The 21,790-nt window shown below is 49.1% G+C and overlaps 1 protein-coding gene across 1 annotated transcript in view; it reads right to left on the bottom strand.

Moving 5' to 3' along the window:
* Positions 1 to 10,102, bottom strand: part of LOC119966804 (uncharacterized protein C6orf163 homolog) — a 58,684-nt gene extending 48,582 nt beyond the window's left edge. Inside the window, exon 1 of the mRNA XM_038798785.1 lies at positions 9,810 to 10,102. Within this exon, the coding sequence (XP_038654713.1) occupies positions 9,810 to 9,948 (139 nt within the window). The 5' untranslated portion in view covers positions 9,949 to 10,102. The remainder of the gene's footprint in view (positions 1 to 9,809) is intronic.
* Positions 10,103 to 21,790: the final 11,688 nt, after the last annotated feature.

Genomic DNA, 21,790 nt, shown 5'->3' with positions numbered 1-21,790 from the left:
GTCGGATATCCCACAGTGAGAATTAAAATTTAACAAATTCCGGTTTGACACATCTGGACAGAATTTGGCTGCAGTAAGTTTGAAAATGTAATGACAATCAAGATTTCACTTTTCTCCCCGTGTCTGCATGGGTCTCACCACCACGAACCTAAAGATGTGCATCTTAGGTAGATTGGCCATGCTAAATTGCGCCTTAATTGGAAAAAAGAATTGGGTACTCTAAATTTTTTTAAAAATGACAATTAAAGATTTAGAAATAATAAGAGGGCATGGTGTGAGCGTTACTTTCTTTATTTGTTAGCTACTCTTAAGCTGATGTAGGAAGCCCAAGATGTCGTAGCCTATAAACATCAAGGATAAAAATGCCAATTTAGAACTGTATTGTGACTTTAAGGCAAGAAATAGTCCCTCGAACTTCACAGATGGAAGCAGACAATGTGAAAATTAGAGGAGACAGCCTGAACCTCGACTGAATAGATGGGTGTGGAGGAGATTTCTAAAGATGAAGAGGGAGGTGATAAAGAGGGAGTTTCATAGAGTGGGGTCGAAGTGGCTACATGCACTGCCACAAAGGGTAGTTGTGATGTGTTCCAGTTCACTCAGGGAGTCTAAGTTGCTGGGGGAACGTGCACTTTTACATGCAGGTTATAGTCTGGATTCTGATGGTAGAAGCCAAACCTTTCATTGCATCTGCTGGCTGACCAGGAATTAACCTAACCTGCTTGGCCATATAATGAATGCACCTTGTTCTAGGATGGGACACACACATGGAGCTTCAAGCTTAGAGGTTGGACACAACCCACTGTACCACAAGACTACCTCAGAGAAAAGGGCGAGGGGTGCAATAAAGGTCAGGGTCAGCAAAACAGGGTGTTTGACAGATGATATAGGACTTGAAGATATATGATGTGACCCTTGATTGACCGACAGGTGACTGGCGATGAAAGGCAGGTATTGGCCCGAGTCTATGATCCACCATGCTTCGCGTTCAGGATCAAGAGGATGGATATGTGGGCATCTAAAATGGCCGTTCACAAAGAATTTGGCCAAGCTGGAACATAGACAGGATGCAGCCTGCAAATATACAAACTACAGTCCAGACCATGCAGAAACTCACACCGGCAAAAGGCCATTTGGAGGTCCTCCTGGGACAGTTGGCTCCAGGTAGAAACTAACAATAAGTGGCAGACTCAGCGGTGCCTGCTTTCCTTATTTGTGAGGACCTACGTGCCTTGGACACTAAAGGCCATGGCCGACTGGGACCCTTCCAGCCATCAAGATGTCTGCCCCAATTTGTCAGGATCAATCAGCGTGATTGAGATCCCTATCGATCCATTGGATCTTCACCTCAGACCACCCAAAAGGGCGCAAAAGATAGGAGGATAAAAAGAACTGCGCTGGCCGTTACTTGCTCTCTCTCGACTGCAGCATCAACAGCTACCAACACCAACCAAGACCAAGGGCCCACGCCATCCACTCAAGGACAACAACAGAACACAGACTACCTACAAGAATGGCAGCCTCCGCCAGACTACTAGAATCAGATAAGGCCATATCTACTCTGTATCTGCCGGTCACCTGGAAGTTAAGTCAAGGTCATTTAAGTGTGTTTGTTATCGTCCAATGTGCATGAACGTGTGATTATTTAAGTAAACAAACTTGTCTGATTATTTGTCCATCGTATATGAGTTAAACACACTGTGGTTATAAAAGAGCAACATGGGCAGCATGGTGGCGCAGTAGTTAGCATTGCTGTCTAACGTCGCTGAGGTCCCAGGTTCGATCCCGGCTCTGGGTCACTGTCCGTGTGGAGTTTGCACATTCTCCCCGTGTTTGTGTGGTTTCGCCCCCACAACCCAAAAAGAGGTGCAGGGTAGGAGGATTGGCCACGCTAAATTGCCCCTTAATTGGAAAAAAAATTAATTGGGTACTCTAAATTTAAAAAAACGAAATAAAACAGCAACATGACCAAATTATGTGTAGATTTATAGACAGGACAAAGGTTTTAAATGTGATGTTAGGGGATTAGGAATCACTATAGGCCATTATACATGATGGTGACAGGCAAGCGAAATTAGTTCTGGAATGGCAGACTTTAAAAGAATTAGAATCTTACCTCTGAAGGAAAGATCAATTCACGAGACATGTGCTTTCAGATATGAACAGTGGTTTTAATATACTTACTTCAGAGCCAGGCTGTTACCCGTTGAACTCGCGATGAACTCAGGCTGGCTCTGGACACGGTTATTTATACAGCAGTCTAGGGGGAGGAGTTGTGGGCGGAGCCAAGGGTGGAGCCCTGTACAAACTCCTGAGCATTCCCAGAGCTATTCCCCCTAGTGGTCGGATAACGCTACTGCGCTTACAATAGTATTGGTAAATACAGTGTGAATTACTAAGTGACATTCACCACATTCACCCCCTGCAAAAAAATCAAGTCCAGCGGGGGTGGTGGTCTACAAAGTAAGTCTGTCCGGTGGTCGAACTGTCTGCTGTGATCTGCGGAGCACCGGGGTTGCAGCCTCTTGCGGTGGCTGGATGGGTGTTGTGTGCTGGGGTACAATGGCGGACTACAGGGAGGGTTGTGTCCGAGCTTCATACACTTCTGGTTCGACCGGGGACTGGGGGCTGGCCGGCGCGGGTGCACGGAATTGGTGGAGCGAGCTCGTGGGCTCGGGAGCGCAAGGGGGCGGCAGCATGGGGTGTAGGATGAGGGGTCCTTCTGTGGGGGTAGAGGGGGCGCTGGATCCGGCGGGTGCCAGATCCCGGAGGGATACTGTGTCCTGGCGGCCGTCAGGGAACTCAACGAAGGCGTACTGGGGGTTGGAGTGGAGCAGGCGCACCTTCTCAACAAGGGGGTCGGTTTTGTGTGCCCTGACGTGTTTCCTCGTGAGTACCGGGCCCGGTGTCCTCAGCCATGCCGGAAATGAGACCCCCGTGGTAGTACCCCTGGAAAAAATGAAGAGCCTCTCGTGAGGGATCTGATTGGTCGCTGTGCATAGGAGGGACCTAATAGCGTGGAGAGCGTCTGGGAGGACTTCCTGCCACTAGGAGACTTGGAGCTTTCTAGACCGGAGGGTCAGTAGGACAGTCTTCCAGACCGCTGCGTTCTCCCTCTCCACCTGCCCGTTCCCCCTGGGGTTGTAGCTGGTAGTCCTGCTCGAGGCAATGCCCTTGTCGAGCAGGTACTGACGCAGCTCGTCGCTCATGAAGGACAAACCCCGGTCGCTGTGTACGTAGCTGGGGAAACCAAACAGGGTGAAGATACTATGCAGGGCCCGAATGACTGTGTGGGAGGTCATGTCGGGGCACGGGATAGCAAACGGGAAACGGGAGAACTCATCTACGATGTTTAGAAAGTAAACGTTCTTGTTAGTTGAGGGGAGTGGCCCTTTGAAATCAATCGCAAGCCGTTCAAAGGGCCTAGAAGCCTTGACCAGGTGGGTCCTGTCTGGTCTATAGAAGTGCGGTTTGCACTCCACACAGATCGGGCAGTCCCTGGTGACCGCTCTTACCTCCTCATTGGAGAAAGGCAGGTTTCGGGCTCTGATGTAGTGGGCGAGCCGGGTGACCGCCAAGTGGCAGAGGTCGTTGTGGATGACTTTCAGTCGGTCAATCTGCGTGCTGGCGCATGTCCCGCGGGATAGGGCATCCGGAGGCTCATTGAGCTTCCCGGGTCGATACTTAATATCATAATTATAGGTGGAGAGTTCGATCCTCCACCGAAGAATTTTATCGTTCTTTATTTTGCCCCTTTGCGAGTTATCAAACATAAAGGCAACCGATCGTTGGTTGGTGATGAGGGTGAACCTCCTACCTGCGAGGTAGTGCCTCCAGTAACGAATAGCCTCCACAATGGCTTGTGCTTCTTTCTCGACTGAGGAGTGTCAGAGTTCTGAAGCGGAGAGGGTATGGGAGAAAAATGCGACTGGTCTCCCTGCCTGATTTAATGTGGCTGCTAGAGCTACCTCTGAGGCGTCGCTCTCAACCTGAAATGGAGTGGATTCATCCACCGCCCGCACGGCCGCTTTGGCGATGACCTCCTTGATGTAATTGAAGGCCTGGCATGCCTCAGCTGACAGGGGAAATCGTGTGGCCTTAAAGAGTGGGCGGGCTTTGTCCGCATATTGAGGGACCCACTGGGCGTAGTAGGAGAAGAAGCCCAAGCACCGTTTGAGGGCCTTGGGGCAATGAGGGAGGGAGAGTTCTAAGAGGGGGCGCATACGGTCCGGGTCTGGGCCCAGGACTCCATTTTCCACGACGTAGCCGAGGATGGCCAGTCTGTTTGTGCGGTAAACGCATTTCTCTTTGTTGTAGGTGATGTCTAATTTCTGTGCCGCCTTGAAAAAATGGTGGAGGTTGGCGTTGTGGTCCTGCTGGTCATAGCCGCAGGTGGTGACATTGTCCAAGTACAGAAACGTGGCCCGCAGCCCGTACTAGTCCACCATTCGGTCCATTGCTCGTTGGAACACCGAGACCCCATTAGTGACGCCGAAGGGGACCCGGAGGAAATGGAAGAGGCGGCCATCGGCCTCGAATGCCATGTAGTGGCGGTCCTCCGGGCAGATTGGGAGCTGGTGGTATGCAGACTTCAGATCCACCGTGGAAAAGAGCCGATACTGGGCGATCTGATTTACCACGTCTGCAATCCTGGGGAGGGGATATGCGCCGAGGAGCGTAAATGTATTTATGGTCTGACTATAGTCGACAACCATGCGGAATTTTTCCCCGGTCTTAACGATCACCACCTGAGCTCTCCAGGGACTATTGCTGGCGTCTATAATCCCCTCACTGAGAAGCCTTCGGACCTCTGATCTGATAAATACCCTATCCTGCAGGCTGTACCGCCTGCTACGAGTGGCTACGGGTTTACAGTCCTTTGTGAGATTGGCGAAGAGAGGAGGGGGGGAGATTCGCAGCTTAGCGAGGCTTCAGATAGTGAGTGGGGGCAGGGCCCGCTGAAGCTGAGGGTGAGGCTCTTAAGATTAAATTGAAAATCTAGGCCTAATAAGAGTGGCGCGCAGAGTTCAGGCAAGACGTAGAGTTGAAATTTTGCATAGCTAGCGCCTCGGATTGTGAGTGTCGCGGCGGTGCGCCCCTGGATCTGGACAGAGTGGGAGCCTGAAGCGAGAGAGATAGTTTGCCGCACGGGGAAAACGGGGAGCGAACAGCGTCTTACCAGATCTGGGTGTATGAAGCTCTCAGTACTCCCGGAGTCGAAAAGGCATGGCGTGCTGTACCCGTTGATTTGGACCTCTGCCATCGTGTTTCGCAGATGCTTCGGGCGCGATTGGTCCAGGGTGACTGCGCTGAGTTGCGGGTAGTTGGCGGCTCGATCAGCTGTGCTGGAGTGGCCCCGTGATGACTGCCCTCTGAGTTCGTAGTCGTACTCTTCCGATGAGTTGTCCGAGCGTGGAGATGCAGGTCTGGCCCGTGGATCGCACGTGGCGGGCGGCGAGGAAGATGGCATCCAAGATGGCGGCCCCCATGAGTCGCACGTGGCTGGCCGCGTGGTGGAGGTTTTCCAAGATGGCGGCCCCCATGGCTCGCACGTGGCGGGTGGGGGCGGGGTCGGGGCATAGGCCGCAGCGTTTCGGGCCCCACGGGCCTGCGGGTGTGGGGAGCGATTACTTTGTGCCGCTGGGGAGTTGGAAGCTGGGGCCCTTTTAGCGAGGCACACTCTTGTGTCGTGGCCTTTCCGCCTGTTGCGGGCTGGGCAGTGCTGCCGCGGGTGCTGATTCTGGCCGCAGAAATGGCAGGCTGGGGCAGCATAGTGGCTGGCTGGAGCAACATAGTGGCTGGCTGGGGCAGCATGGTGGCTGGGCGGCCGCCTGGCACAGGCCTGGGGGAGTTGCGGGTGGGGGCCCATGATTGGGTCGCAGGGTCCGCAGGGAACGAGGTGAGGCTGCGGAAAGAGACCTCCATCGTGGTAGCAGTTTCTGAAGTTGTTTCTAAGTCTTGGGCCCCCTTTTCCAGCAGTCTTTGGCGCACATAATTAGACCTGAGGCCCGCTACAAAAATGTCGTGTACAGCAAGTTCTCTATGTTTGATAGTTACTGTCATTTGATAAATTATTGAGCTCTCTTAGAAATTCGGCGAGTGATTCTGTAGGCCGCTGGCGGCGAATCGTGAACACATGGCGTGCGTAAACTTCGTTAATGGGCCTTACATACATCTTATCGGGTATCGCTAGCGCTGCAGTATATGAACCGGCCGAGTTTAGTTGCGTAGAGATTCTGTGGCTCACCCTCGCGTGCAGTAGATTTAACTTCTGTTCCTCTGTTGTTTCGGCTGAGGTCGCTTCTGCCAGGTAGGCTTTAAAGCACCGCAGCCAGTGGGAGAAGATTTATTTTGCCTCTGCATCCTGTGGGTCGAGTTCTAGGCGTCCAGGCTTGAGGGCTGATTCCATGATCGATCCTGACTGTTCTTAAGTTGATTAAATTGATGGAACCAGCAATTCACGAGACACGTGCTTTCAGATACGACAGTGGTTTTAATCTACTTACTTCAGAGCCAGCCTGTTACCCGTTGAACTCTCGATGAACTCAGGCTGGCTCTGGACACGGTTATTTATACAGCAGTCTAGGGGGAGGAGTCGTGGGCGGAGCTAAGGGTGGAGCCCTGTACAAACGGCTGAGCATTCCCAGAGCTACTCCCCCTAGTTGTCGGATAACGCTACTGCGCTTACAATAGTATTGGTAAATACAGTGTGAATTACTAAGTGACATTCACCACAACCTCGGCTCAAGGATAGGAGATCGACGAGAAAATTATTACAGTAACTTTTCATGGAGATAAAGAAAGTATGGATAAAGGTTTCAGAGAAGACAGGGTTGAGATGAGAGGAGAGTGGAGGACAATTTTGTGGAGTGCAAAGAAAGTAGTCTTTGTAGTGATGGATAGGATGTGGAATTTAAACATCATCTCTGATCTGAATCAGATGCCAAGATTACTGATGGTAGAGTGACTAATCAGTGAGATAAAATCAACAGCAAGGGAGTAAAGTTTGTGGTGGGACTGAAAAGAAAACTCCAGCCTTCACAATGTGGAGCTGGATGATGTTATGGCTCATTTTATTGTTTATTCTGCAAAGGCAATCTGACAGCAAGGTAGTGTTTGAGAGATCATGGAAGAGTGATGGAGAAATAGAGCTCAGTGTCACCAGTGAACATGGCTTGTGTCCAAATTATGTTACCAAGGATAGCAAATGCTGCATTGAGTTAGAGAACAATTTGATTTGATATCCTGTACTGTAAAAATGAGGGGAAAATGGTCCTACAAAATCTGATCCAAATAAGGTGACATTCATTTGAGCCACAGACTAGATTTTTCATCTCTGGTTAGTGCTGATTTCACATTATTGTCAAAAATGATTCCGGACAGAATGTTGAAACAAACATGAGCAGGTGTAAGTGGAAACAGTGAAGAGAAATAATCTTGCACAAGCACTCAAAGGTAATATGGTGGTTTAGTGGCAATACTACTGGATCCAGAGACCCCAGTTAATCTTATGGGGACAAGGGTATAAATCCCACTATGGTGGAATTTAACTTGACCAATAAAATCTGGAATTGAAACTATCGTTAATTGCTGTTTAAAAAAAACTGTTTCAATAATGCCCTTCAGGGAAGAAAATCTACTGTCCATGCCTGATCTGGTTAATGCATATTGCCCTCTGAAGTGGCATAGTAAGCCATTCAGTTCAAGGAGAATTAGGGAGAGGTAACAAATGTTACCACTGGCCTTGCCAATGATGCCCACATCCCACTAAAGAATAAAAAAATTAACTATAATCTATGAATGTATGTATTAATATGTTTAACATAAATATATCATTATCATATGAATTGATGAGAACAAATGTGAACAGATTGCCTATGCAGCTCTAGCACAATGTATATTAATGATTTAGATGAGGGAACTAAATGTAATATCTCAAAATTTGTAGATGACAGAAGTTGGGTGGGAGGGTGAGCTATGAGGAGGCTGCAGAGATGCTTCAATGTGATTTGGACAACTTGAGTGAATGAGCAAATGCACGATAGATGCAGTATGAGAATATATGTGAGGTTATCCACTTTGGTAGCAAAACATGAAGACAATTATTATCTGAATGGCTTTATGTTGAGAGAGGGGGAATGTGCAATGAGACCTTGGTGTACACCAGTCGCTGAAAGTAAGCATACAGGTGCGGCAGGCGGTGAAGAAAGCAAATGGTATACTGAAAATGAAAAAACAATGAAATGAAAATCGCTTATTGTCACGAGTAGGCTTCAATGAAGTTACTGTGAAAAGCCCCTAGTCGCCACATTCCGGTGCCTGTCCGGGGCGGCTGGTACGGGAATTGAACCGTGCTGCTGGCCTGCTTGGTCTGCTTTAAAAGCCAGCGATTTAGCCCAGCCCCTTAGAGCTAAGCCAGCCCCTTACTGGCCTTCATAGCCTTGGTGAGACCTCACCTGGAATATTGTGTGCAGTTTTGGTCTCCTTAGAGTGCTTGTGCAAGATTATTTCTCTCCCTGTTTACACTTACACCTGAGGAAGGATGTCCTTGCTATAGAGGGACTGCAGCAAAGGTTTACCAGACTGATTCCACGGATGGTGGGATGGTGTGAGGAAAGATTGAGTTGGTTAGAATTATATTTGCAGTTCAGAAAAATGAGAGGGTCTCATGAAAACCTATAAAATTCTAATAGGGACTAGACAGGGCAGGTGCAGTAAGAATGTCCCTAATGGCAGGGGAATCCAAAACCAGGGTCACAGTCTAAGGCACTTGAAATACCATAGCATACAAGGCTATAGATTGTGCTGGAAAGGGGGATTAGAATAGATAGGTACATGATGGCCGGCACAGACTCGATGGGCTGAAGGGCCTCTTTCTGTGCTGTAAAACTTTATAACTCTATGACTAAACCATTAAGGACTGAGGTGAGGAGAACTGTCTTCACTCAGAGAGTGGTGAGCCTATGGAATTCTCCACCACAGAAAGCAGTTGCGGCCAAAACATTTGTGGGCGGGATTCTCGAGACCGCCAGCCGCGTTTTCTCACCAGCGGCAGGATTCTCCGTTCCGGCAACTGACCAGTGGGATTTTCCATTATGGCCACTCCATGCTGTCGGGAAATCCACGGAGTGGGTGCGTGGCCGTGGAGCAGAGGATCCCACTGACGGGGAATTCCGCCCTGTATGTTTTTAAGAAGGAATTAGATATAGCTCTTGGGGTTAAAGGGATCAGAGGATACGGAAAAGTGCAACAAGTTACTGAGTTAGGTGATCAGCCCTGAGCATAATGAATGGAGGAGTAGGCGCCAAGGGCCGAATGGCCTCCCCTTGCTCCTATTTTCTATGTTTCTATATCAATAAGATATGCTTTGCTTTACCCCATGATTTTTTTCTTTCTAATTAACTGGTTTTGGGTGGAATTTGCCAGCACCATGTAAAATAAAAAGTGCCCTGAAGTGGCTAGTTTCTGATGAGTCCAGGGCTTCTCAAAAAATAGATGGTATTCACCTACTTTGACAAAACAAAAAGGGAAATAAATCTGTGCAGCCAAACCCGCGCTGATCTATCTAAGGAGCCGGCCCTGCGGGAGCTCCGATTGCACCATCTCAAATCCCGGTGAAGTGTTTGGGATTTTCGGCACTGCCTGGGTTCTCCCGGGATTGGAAATCTCTTCACGTTGCCCCCCGGGGGGACTCAATGGGGACATCAGAAAGTTCAGCTTCAACTTTGCAACTCCACCTCGCCACAATCCCCAAATAACCAGAGTAGAACCCCCCCACCCGCTCCACCCCTTGGACACCTCTCTCTCACCCAGAATACACTTGTGAGCGTCTTGTTGAATCAAAGCATGAGTTGGTTCCTTGTACCAGGTGGGCAGTCCCGGGGTGCCTCCATCTGGTGTCACCAGCAACGACTTTCTGGACTTGACATTGAAACACCAAGTGTCCATCTGGAGCTCAGATTACAAAGAAAATAATAAATAGACAAGTAAATGTAGAGTGGGGGTGCAGGAGAGAACAATGATCTTCCTTCCAGTCAAATGCCTCTTGTCCAAATTTACAGACCGGTTACGGTGCAAGATGCAAACCAAAAGCTCATCTCATCTCCATACACTTTAATGTTAATGCAGGCTGCAGGGGAGCAGCACACAGACAGGTGGGTCACCGTTACCAAGGAAACGGGTCCAAGGTTAAAGTCCGGCAGTTGTCACAGTGACGGTGCCACCGTGAGCTGGACAGCAACAAATGAGGGCGGAGTGAGGGGGGAGTGGGAGAGGGGTGGGGGGAGAGGAGGAGTGGGAGAGAGGGAGAGGGGGAAGGGAGAGAGGAGGGAGGAGAGGGGGAGGAGGGAGAGAGAGGGGAGCAAGGGAGAGGGGCGTGAGGGAGGGAGGGAGGAGTGAGGGAGAGGGGAGTGAGGGAGAGAGGGGTGAGGGGAGAGAGGGGTGAGGGAATGGTAGTGAGGCAAGTGAGGGAGAGGGGAGTGAGGGTGAAAGGGGAGGGGAGTGAGGGAGAGGGGGACTGAGGGAGAGAAGGGATGGAGTGAGTGGAATGAGGGAGAGAGGGGAGTGTGGGAACGAGGCGAGTAGAGAAAGGTGTGCAGTAAAGAATGACATGATTCGGGGAGGCAGAGAGGAAGAAAGATGTAATGGGTAGGAAAAGACAGAGTGAGAGGAGAGAAAGAGAGGGGACAGAAGGGAGGGTGAAGAGAGATAGAGGTAGGGAGAAAGTTAGGGTAAGAGAGTGGATGAGCAATGGAGAGGGGGTGGGGAGGGAAAGAAAGCGGGTGAGGGAGCAAGATAGGGACTGAAATTGAGGGAGAGGGGAGGAAGTTGAGGGAGAGGGGGAGGAAGTTGAGGGAGGGGGAGGATTGATAACAAGAATTAGGAACACAAGTACACCCTTGAGCATACTTAATAAAATGATGGTTGAACTTCCACACAACTGCGTCTCCCCACTTACCCCCATTATTCCTTGATTTCCCTTAGTGCTCAGAATTTTATAAATCTCAGTCTTGAATAGATTCAGAGACTCAGCATCAACAAATCCCTGGAGTAAATTATTCTGAATATACACAGCTCTCTAAATGAATACATTTCTCATCTCGGTCCTAAATGTCTGACCTGTGGTGATATGCATCACTGTAGATACACAAGGGGTTAATGTAAGTACACGTACACTAGCTAGACACTAGAGGGAGCACCAGAGACATGACACACAGACACTCAACCAATAGGTCAGTAAGATAGGACACAACCAATGGGCATTCAAGATACACACAGGTGACACTACCACAGGGTGGCATTACACCAACCCATATATAAAGAACACAGCAGACATGATCTTCCTCTTTCCACTGGAGACACTCAGTCAGTACAGACACAGGGTTGATTCAACATCACATCCACCACATGGATTGTAGCAGACTGGTTAGTAGAAAGTGCCAGATCTCTTTAAAGAATTTACTTGTGTGGGTAAAGTTTACTCATGTGTATCAAGAGGAGCAGGTAAATAAGTCACAATTTTAAGAGATACGGGAGCTAGTCAATCTTTAATGGTGAGAGATTAGGAGTTATGTAGTCTGGGAAGAATATTGCCAGAAAAGTTGGTAATATGTGGAATTCAGGGTGAGAGGAGTAGTGTTCCATTATATAAGGTAAGGTTGGAAAGTCCAATGAAGAGTGGTGAAGTGGTAGTCGGAGTAATAGAGAATCTATCTTGTCCAGGAATACAGTTTGTCTTGGGTAGGGAGTGGGATAGCTTGATCTTGGTTTTGGACAAAGCCCGGCACAACATCGAGGGCCGAAGGGCCTGTTCCGTGCTGTACTGTTCTATGTTCTATCAAAGGATTAACAGTAGTGGAGAAACCGAGTAGGAGAATGGAGGAACGCAAAGCTTGCAGTGTAAAATGGACAATGTTTGCAGCACAAGCAGGCTGCAACAAGCCACTGTGTATTCTGTCTGCTAAGAGAGCAGACAGCATCGAAACGAACATTCCGCATACTAATGAGGCAATCTCCGGGACAGTTAGCATAGTAATGGAACGATCCAAGAAACAATGGACACAAATAGGGAAGTGATTGCAACAGTGTATGGGAAACCGGACACCCCGGCACCAGCGGGGTTCGAAGACCAAGCACCTGAAGACCCGCCCAGTAGCCGAGAGACAGCCTCAGTATTGGGGGGATTCAAACAAATCGATTGGGAAGAGACCCAATCGATCCCCAACAGATAGAGGGTCCGCTCAAAAGGGCGCGAAGCCCTGGGGCCTATAAAAGACAGGTCCCAAACTTAGTTTGTTCTTCTTGACAAGCCCTCCTCTCTTGACCAGCCCTCTCGACCAGCCTTTACCGAAGAAGACCTTGACCGAGAGAGAGGAGAGGTTCGGACAGCAGCCGCCAGCAAGTAAGTGCCTCACAACGATCGCTACCAGAGATAGACACTCCTGACCCCTTTTAACCCGTACCAACCTGAAGTCTGCGGACCCAGTGCAGAGTAAGAGGCCTTGTCCCCTGATCCGGCAGTTCCTTATTCAGATAAGTATTGGTCTATTAGTGGTAGGAATAGTTTAGTCATCTTAGCATGTGCATGAGTAGTTTATAATTGTATTATAATAAACTCATTTGTTTGAACTTACTAATTGGTGTATGGTTTTATTGCTTTGAACTTGACCTTGAAACTTGTGGCGGTATCTTAACGATACCTGGCGACTCCAAAGCTAACGAATGAAACAGAGCCAAATTGAGTGTTAAGCACACTTACCCAGAACGAGCAACAAAACGTATTGAAGTTATCTCTACGTCTGAACCTTCCTTTGTCAGAGTGAACATCAAGGGAGTAGCTTATGCTACGCCAAGAGCATAACAAGACATGAGACTTTATCTTGAGACTATGTTGGCTAGTTCCAGACTCTCCAACTGTGGGAAACATCTCAGCACCCACCCGGTAAGATCTTTCACATTTCCATTAGGTCACCTTTCATTCTTCTAAACTCCAGAGACTACAGGCCATTCATGATTTTATCACGTTCTCACTCAATAGCACCCTTCTCTCGCACACTCACACTTTCCCTCTGCCTTCAGTTGTTGCTGCCCAGCTCATGGTGGTAGCCTCATTGTGACAATTGCTGGACTTTAACTTTGATACCCGTTTCCTTGGTAACCATGACTCGCCTGTATCGCATCTTTGGAATCAGTCCAGTAAATCTTTGCAGCTTCCATACGCAAAGTGACCAAAAATGTACACAGTGCTCCTTGTCTGGTCTCACCATAGCCGTATAGTATTGTAGCAACCGTTCCTCACTATTGTATCCCAACTCTTATGTAATAAAGGCTAACATTTTCCTAATGATTATTGTCTCCAAAAGTGAACTTTCTGTGATTCCTGCAAATGGATAATCAGGCCCCTCTGATTGACGTTTTCCAGTCTCTCACCATTGAAAAAATATTCTGCTTTTCTTTATTCCCTATATTGATGTAGATTGTAAATAGCTGAGGCCCTGCAGCAGCCCAATAGCTACTTTCTGCCATTCTGAAAATAACCTGTTCATTCCTCTTCTGATGTTTATGTTAGACGTGCTAATACTGTATATTACCCCAAAAAGGTCACAGAGCAGGAGGGAATTCAGTTTTAAAAGGGCCAACTGGGTTCTGCGAAAACTCAAAGTCTGACGTCACAGGGAAATGTAACTGATTTGTCGGATTGGTTATTAATCTCTATCTGCCATGTGGTTATATAGGGCGGGACTTCAGCGAGGAGAATGTGGTATAACGAGTGACACTTCAGCGAGAGCGGGGTATACCGAATGACATTTCAGCGAGGGGAGCGGGGTATAACGAGTGACACTTCAGCGAGGGGAGCGGGGTATACCGAGTGACATTTCAGCGAGGAGAGCGGGGTATAACGAGTGACACTTCAGCGAGGGGAGCGGGGTATACCGAGTGACATTTCAGCGAGGAGAGCGGGGTATAACGAGTGACACTTCAGCGAGGGGAGCAGGGTATACCGAGTGACACTTCAGCGAGAGCGGGGTATACCGAGTGACATTTCAGCGAGGAGAGTGGGGTATACCGAGTGACATTTCAGCGAGGAGAGCGGGGTATAACGAGTGACACTTCAGCGAGGGGAGCAGGGTATACCGAGTGACACTTCAGCGAGAGCGGGGTATACCGAGTGACATTTCAGCGAGGAGAGTGGGGTATACCGAGTGACACTTCAGCGAGGGGAGCGGGGTATAACGAGTGACACTTCAGCGAGAGCGGGGTATACCGAGTGACATTTCAGCGAGGAGAGCAGGGTATAACGAGTGACACTTCAGCGAGAGCGGGGTATACCGAGTGACATTTCAGCGAGGAGAGCAGGGTATAACGAGTGACACTTCAGCGAGGGGAGCGGGGTATACCGAGTGACACTTCAGCGAGGAGAGTGGGGTATACCGAGTGACACTTCAGCAAGGAGAGTGTGGTATAACGAGTGACACTTCAGCGAGGAGAGCAGGGTATAACGAGTGACACTTCAGCAAGGAGAGTGTGGTATAACGAGTGACACTTCAGCGAGGAGAGCGGGGTATAACGAGTGACACTTCAGCGAGGGGAGTGGGGTATAACGAGTGACACTTCAGCGAGGGGAGCGGGGTATAACGAGTGACACTTCAGCGAGGGGAGCGGGGTATACCGAGTGACACTTCAGCAAGGAGAGTGTGGTATAACGAGTGACACTTCAGCGAGGAGAGCGGGGTATAACGAGTGACACTTCAGCGAGGGGAGTGGGGTATAACGAGTGACACTTCAGCGAGGGGAGCGGGGTATAACGAGTGACACTTCAGCGAGGGGAGTGGGGTATAACGAGTGACACTTCAGCGAGGGGAGTGGGGTATAACGAGTGACACTTCAGCGAGGGGAGTGGGGTATACCGAGTGACATTTCAGCGAGGAGAGCAGGGTATAACGAGTGACACTTCAGCGAGGAGAGCAGGGTATAACGAGTGACACTTCAGCGAGGGGAGCGGGGTATACCGAGTGACACTTCAGCGAGGGGAGCGGGGTATAACGAGTGACACTTCAGCGAGGGGAGCGGGGTATAACGAGTGACACTTCAGCGAGGGGAGCGGGGTATAACGAGTGACATTTCAGCGAGGAGAGCGGGGTATACCGAGTGACACTTCAGCGAGGGGAGCAGGGTATAACGAGTGACACTTCAGCGAGGAGAGTGTGGTATAACGAGTGACACTTCAGCGAGGAGAGTGGGGTATAACGAGTGACACTTCAGCAAGGAAAGTATGGTATAACGAGTGACACTTCAGCGAGGCGAGTGGGGTATAAAGAGCGAGACTTCAGCAAGGAGAATGTGGTATATAACGAGTGACACTTCAGCAAGGAGCGTGTGGTATAAAGAGCGAGACTTCAGCGAGGAGAGATGGGTACAAAGGCCTTCAATATTGTCAGCCACGAGGGATTATGGAACGTCTTCCTACATTTCAACTGCACCCAAAAGCTTGTCACTTTTCTCCACCTGTTCCATGATGACACACAAGACATAATACTGAAAAATGGATCTACCACAGACTCAATTCATGTTCAGACTGGGGCCAAGTAAGGCTGTGCTATTGCACTAATGCACTTCTCGATCTTCCTTGAGGCAATGCTCCATCTCACACTCAGCAAACTCTACGCTGGAGTGGAACTAAACTACAGAACAAATGGGAACCTCTGCTGCCTCCAGGCCAGAACCAAAGTTGTCCCATCATCTGTCATTGAACTACAGTTTGCATCTGAGCACACTTGGAGGCCGAGCTCCAAGCCATCATCAACACCTTCACCGAGGCTTATGAGAGCATGAGCCTTACACAAAATATCTGTAAGACAGAGTGGTCAACTACAAAGCTGCTCTTGTCAAACAGCACCAACTCCCAGTTATCATAATCCACGACGAGGCCTTTGACAACTCGAACCACTTTCCACACCTTGCGAGCTGACTGTCAAAAAGAGCAGGTTTTGACAACGAGGTTCAATATCGCCTTTGGTGTGCTAGCGCAGCCTTCAGTCACCTAAAGAAGAGACTGTTTGAAGACCAGAACCTCAGACCTGGCACCAAGCCCATGGTCTACGGAGCAATAGTGATACCCACCCTCCTATGTGGCTCAGAGGCATGGACTATGTACAGCAGGCACCTCAAAACCCTGGAGAAGTACCACCTATGCTGCCACCACAAGATCCTGCAATCCATTGGCAGGTTAGGCACACCGACGTCAGTGTTCTTACTCAGGCTAACATCCCTTGCATTGAAGTATTGGCTACATTTGATCAGCTCTGCTGAGCGGGCCACATTGTCTGCATGCCTGACATGAGACGCTCAAAATAAGCGTTGTACTTGGAGCTACAACAAGGCAAGCGCGTGCCCCAGGAGGGCAAAGGAAAGACTTCATGGACACCCACAAAGCCTCCTTGAAAAAGTGCAACAACTTCAACAACCTCTGGGAATCCCTGGCCCAGGACCACCCTCAGTAGAAACACCTGGGAAGGAGCTGAACACTTTGAGGTTCATTGCTGAGATCAAGCTGAAGACAAGCGTCAACAGCAAACGGAGCGCGTGGCAACCTGGGGCACCCCACCCACCCCCCGCCCCGTGCCAGAGACTGTCGGTCATGCATTGGGCTCCTCAGTTACCTGAGAAAAGAACTAATTTTCAGTATTGAAACAAATTATCCTTGACACAGAGGGACTGTTTAAGAATTACCCCCAAGCTTATAAGCCATAGTTTTGTGCCATGACTTTGTGTGACACTTTATTTAATACCTGGAGAAAATACAAACACACTGGGCCGGTTTCTCTGATCCTGAGGCTAAGTGTCGACGCTGTCGGAAACTCCGTCACGTTTCTCGACGGTGTCAACACAGCCTTAGGATCAGTAATTCTGGTCCCTAAAGGGGGCCAGCATGGCACTGGAGCGGCCACGCCACTTGGGTGTCTTGCCAAGGCCGCTCGGCCCATCCCGGATGAGAATCGGCGGGGGGGCGCATGATTCGCGCCAGTCGCGAGGATTCTTCGGCCCAGCCCCGGGCTGAGAGAATCCCGCCCACTACATCCAGTTATGCGCTCAAAAACGCTAGATTTGCCAAGGAAGATTTCCCTTCAAAAAACGATGGTGTTGCTGCAAGGACAGAAGGGGGAAGAGAGAGAGGAATGGAAGGAGAGGAAAGATCACAATCTGTGTTTTAGAAATATGTGCAGCTAGGAGGATTGAATAGGTTGGGGCTATTTTCCTTGGAACAGAGAAGGCTGAGAGGTGAGTTAATTGAGGTGTACAAAATTATGAGGGAAAGAGAATGAGTGGACAGAATAAAATTGTTTCCTTTTGATGGAGAACCATAGAACCGGGGGACATGACTTCAAGATAAGAAAGTGTAGAGGGGGCTTGAGGAAGAATGTTTGTACGCAGAGGGAGTGGGAATCTGGAATTTGCTGTCCAAGTGGTGGTGGAGGCAGAGATCATAAACTCTTTTAAAACTAAGGATCTGCACCTTAAGTGCTCTAAGACAAAGTATGGACCGGGTGCAGGAAGGTGGGATTAGAAAGGGCACCTGGTGACCTCAGGCTGGCATGGACAAGATGGGGCAAATGGCCTCCTTCTGTGCTGTAACTTTTCTATGATTCTATGCCAGGCCAATTGTTGAGGATGAAGCATTTTCCATTATGGACTGGAATGCCAATGTTTATAATATCAGAAAATAATCAACAGGTCAGTAAGTGCCTGTGAAAGAGCAAAATTAATGAAATATTAAGTGTGTATTCTTTCCCCCGCCGATGCATGTTTCCTGACTTGCTGAATATTTCTAACATTTTATTTCAGATTTTCAGCATCTGCAGCATTTTACATCTTCGCCATTCTTTATGTGAATGTAACTTTTAAAAATAAAGTTATCATTTTTACTCCCTCTATTGGCCATTGTGTACCGGATAGTTTCACTTTTCTCTAAAGATTTTAAATCCATGATAGGCCACCTAGGATAGTGAGTGGGCCGTATGAGTGGCCCTCCTTCATCTCAGTGGGCCGCAAGATTGAAATCTGGCATGTTCATTAACCGTCACCCCTTGAATAAGATTGAAAATATGTAAATACACGGCAAATGATTTATAATGAGTTAAAGAAAATGCTTAATCATTCATACATTAATAGAGCTATCAACTTCAAATGGTATATACAAAGTAAGCATTTACAGTTTTGACTGGAAGCCTAGGCAGTGCACGGTTCCCAGTCACTGCTGTGTGCAATCAGCATGTCCCTCGCTTTACATTCCTTTCCTCACGAGCGTATCATTTTAGTCATATGGTAGGAAGACAATTATGCAGATGGAAACCAGCAGAATCTGGCAACTCTGCGTGGGCAACAGAGTCAAAAAAAGTCTTGTGGGCCGTACTCTGAACTCTGATGGGCCGTAGGTTGCCCACTTTAAAACATTCAGGTTGAAGCGTCACACTGGTACTGGTGCATATATTGTATGTAGCTATGAGCACATCTGCTTTTAGCTCAATGGGTAAAACCACCAACGTTTGTGGTACAGAGTCAGAGACGCGAAAGAGTCCTGATTGAAGCCCTAGTTGGCATTGAGTTCAGCCAAGATAGTCGAGGGTCCTCCTGAGGGGCGTGATGCTACCATTATATATTTTTAAAAAAAATTCTTATTCAAGTTTTCAAAAAATTTTCACCAACAAGAACAGAAAGAAATAAGAACAGTAACACCCCTCCCCATACACAGATAATAAATTAACAGAAACCCCCGGGTTGCTGACCATCACCTAACGCTCCGCCAGGAGGGGGCAGCAGAGCAGAGCTTCTGATTGGCTGTTCCGGGGAGATTTGCATACGTGCAGTGCGGTCAGCGTAAGTTGAAGGTGCACCTGCATCAGTGACCCAAGGTGTTCAACGGAAGTCAAGCATCCAGCAGGGGGCAGCAGAGCAGAGCTTCTGATTGGCTGTTCCGGGGAGATTTGCATACGTGCAGTGCGGTCAGCGTAAGTTGAAGGTGCACCTGCATCAGGTGCATTACTTTTTCTTATTTGTTAACCAGAACTATGTTGAAAAAGACTATAGCAGAGGTATTCAAGTTTCTTTTTTTTAAACTGAAATTTATACAAAGTAATAAAGTAATTAACTAATCAGAGATGGCTGGGCAGGTGATGTGCTGTAGCTGTATGATGTGGGAGCTGGCTGCTCCCCTTGTGAATGGCAATGACCACATCTGCAGCAAGTGTTGGTTGCTGGAAGAACTCCCGCTCAGAGTTGATGATCTGGAATCTGAGCTTCAAACACTGCGGCACATCCGGGAGGGGGAGAGTTACCTGGACACTTTGTTTCAGGAGGCAGTCACACCTGGGAGATTAAGTAATTCACATTCAGTAAGTGATCAGGGACTTCAGAGTGTGATGTTAGTGAGGCAGGCAGGGGGAACCTGAGTTCAGGAGTGCAGGAGCCTCAGCCCTTGACCTTGTCCAACAGGTATGAGACTCTTGCTCCCTGTATGGATGAGGAAAAGGGCTCTGGACAGGATGAGCCAGCTGACCACGGTACCATGGTGCAGAAGGCCATTCAAGAGGGGGGAGTAAAAAGACAAGTAGTTGTTATAGGGGATTCTATAATTAGGGGGACAGATAGTATCCTATGCAAGCCGGATCGGGAGTCTCGCATGGTGTGTTGCCTGCCCGGTGCCAGGGTGCGGGACATCTCTGACCGGCTTGAAAGGATATTGGAGCGGGAGGGGGAGGATCCAGTTGTTGTGGTCCACGTTGGGACTAACAACATAGGTAAAGCTAGGGTGGAGGACTTGTTCGGGGACTATCAAGCACTAGGAAGAAAATTGAAATACAGGTCCTCAAGGGTCATAATCTCCGGATTACTGCCTGAGCCACGTGCCAATTGGCATAGGGACAAGAAAATTAGGGAAGTAAACACGTGGCTAAGGGATTGGTGTGGGAAAGAGGGATTCCACTTCATGGGACATTGGCATCAGTTTTGGAACCGGGGGGATCTGTACCGTTGGGACGGTCTCCACCTGAACCGATCTGGAACCAATGTTCTAGCGAAGAGGATAAATAGGGTGGTCAGTAGGACTTTAAACTTCTGAGTTGGGGGGAAGGGAAAGTGAAAGCGACAGGGAGCATGGAGTTAAATGGCAAGATACGCAGGAGGATAACATGTAGGCAGGTGGATTTAAGCTTGAGGCAGACTAGGAATTCAACAAAAAGGAAGGATAACTTTGGACATCTTAGGACTTCCAATATCTGTAATGATAAGAAAGTTAGCATTAAGGCACTTTACCTGAATGCTCGTAGCATTTGTAACAAAGTAGACGAACTAATGGCACAGTAGACGAACTAATGGCTGAGGATCCTGGGATTGTATTCATTGGAGTTTAGAAGGTTAAGGGGAGATCTAATAGAAACTTACAAGATAATACATGGCTTAGAAAGGGTGGACGCAAAGAAACTGTTTCCGTTAGGCGAGGAGACGAGGACCCGTGGGCACAGCCTTAGAATTAGAGGGGGTAAATTCAGAACAGAAATGCGGAGACATTTCTTCAGCTAGAGAGTGGTGGGCCTGTGGAATTCATTGCCGCGGAGTGCAGTGGAGGCCGGGACGCTAAATGGCTTCAAGGCAGAGATAGATAAATTCTTGATGTCGCGAGGAATTAAGGGCTACGGGGAGAATGCTGGTAGGTGGAGTTGAGATGCCCATCAGCCATGATTGAATGGCGGAGTGGACTCGATGGGCCGAATGGCCTTACTTCCACTCCTATGTCTTATGGTCTTAAGTCTAGAAACGGTTGCCACCGCTGGAAGAACCCTTGCACCGACCCACTTAAGGCAAATTTGACCCTCTCCAGTTTGATAAACCCAGCCATATCGTTGATCCAGGATTCTACGCCTGGGGGCCTCGTATCCTTCCACTGTAGAAGAATCCTGCGCCAGGCTACCAGGGACGCAAAGGTCAGAATACCGGCCTCTTTCGCCTCCTGCACTCCGGGCTCCTCTGCTACCCCAAATATTGCAAGCCCCCAGCCCGGCTCAACCCTGGAGCCAACCACCCTTGACAGCGTCTCCGCGACGCCCTCCAAAAACCTTCCAGCGCAGGGCACGCCCAGAACATGTGGGTATGGTTTGCTGGGCTCCCCGAACACCTGACACATCTGTCCTCTTTCCCAAAGAACCGGCTCAGCCTTGCCCCAGTCATGTGCGCCCTATGCAGCACCTTAAATTGAATTAAGCTGAGCCTTGCGCAAGAGGAGGAGGAATTCACCCTCCCCAGGGCATTCGCCCATGTCACCTCGTCCCAATTACCTTTCAGCTCTGCCACCGAGGCCTCCTCCCCCTTCTGCATCACTTGACAGGTCGCCGAGATCCTCCCCTCTCCAACCCATGTCCCCGAGAGCACCCTGTCCTGAACCCTCTTGACGGCAACAGTGGAAACTCCGCCACCTGCCAACCTCCCTTACCTGCATGTATCTGAAGGCGTTTCCCGGGGGGGAGGCCAAACCTCCCCTCCATCTCCCCCAGGGCCGCAAACTTCCCATCTACAAATAGGTCCCCCAACCGCCTAATACCTGCCCTGTGCCAGCTCAGAAACCCTCCGTCCATTTTCCCTGGGACAAACCGGTGGTTCCCCCGTATCGGGGACCACACTGAAGCCCTCACCTCCCCCCTATGCTGCCTCCATTGCCCCCAAATTTTGAGGGTAGCCGCCACCATCGGGCTCGTAGTATACCTCGTTGGGGGAAGCGGTAGCGGCGCCGTCACCAGCGCCT

Source organism: Scyliorhinus canicula, chromosome 6, assembly GCF_902713615.1.
Source record: "Scyliorhinus canicula chromosome 6, sScyCan1.1, whole genome shotgun sequence".
In the NCBI taxonomy this organism is placed as follows: Eukaryota; Metazoa; Chordata; class Chondrichthyes; order Carcharhiniformes; family Scyliorhinidae; genus Scyliorhinus; species Scyliorhinus canicula.
Note: the sequence above shows the minus strand (reverse complement) of the source record. Positions and strands in the feature narration are given on the sequence as shown.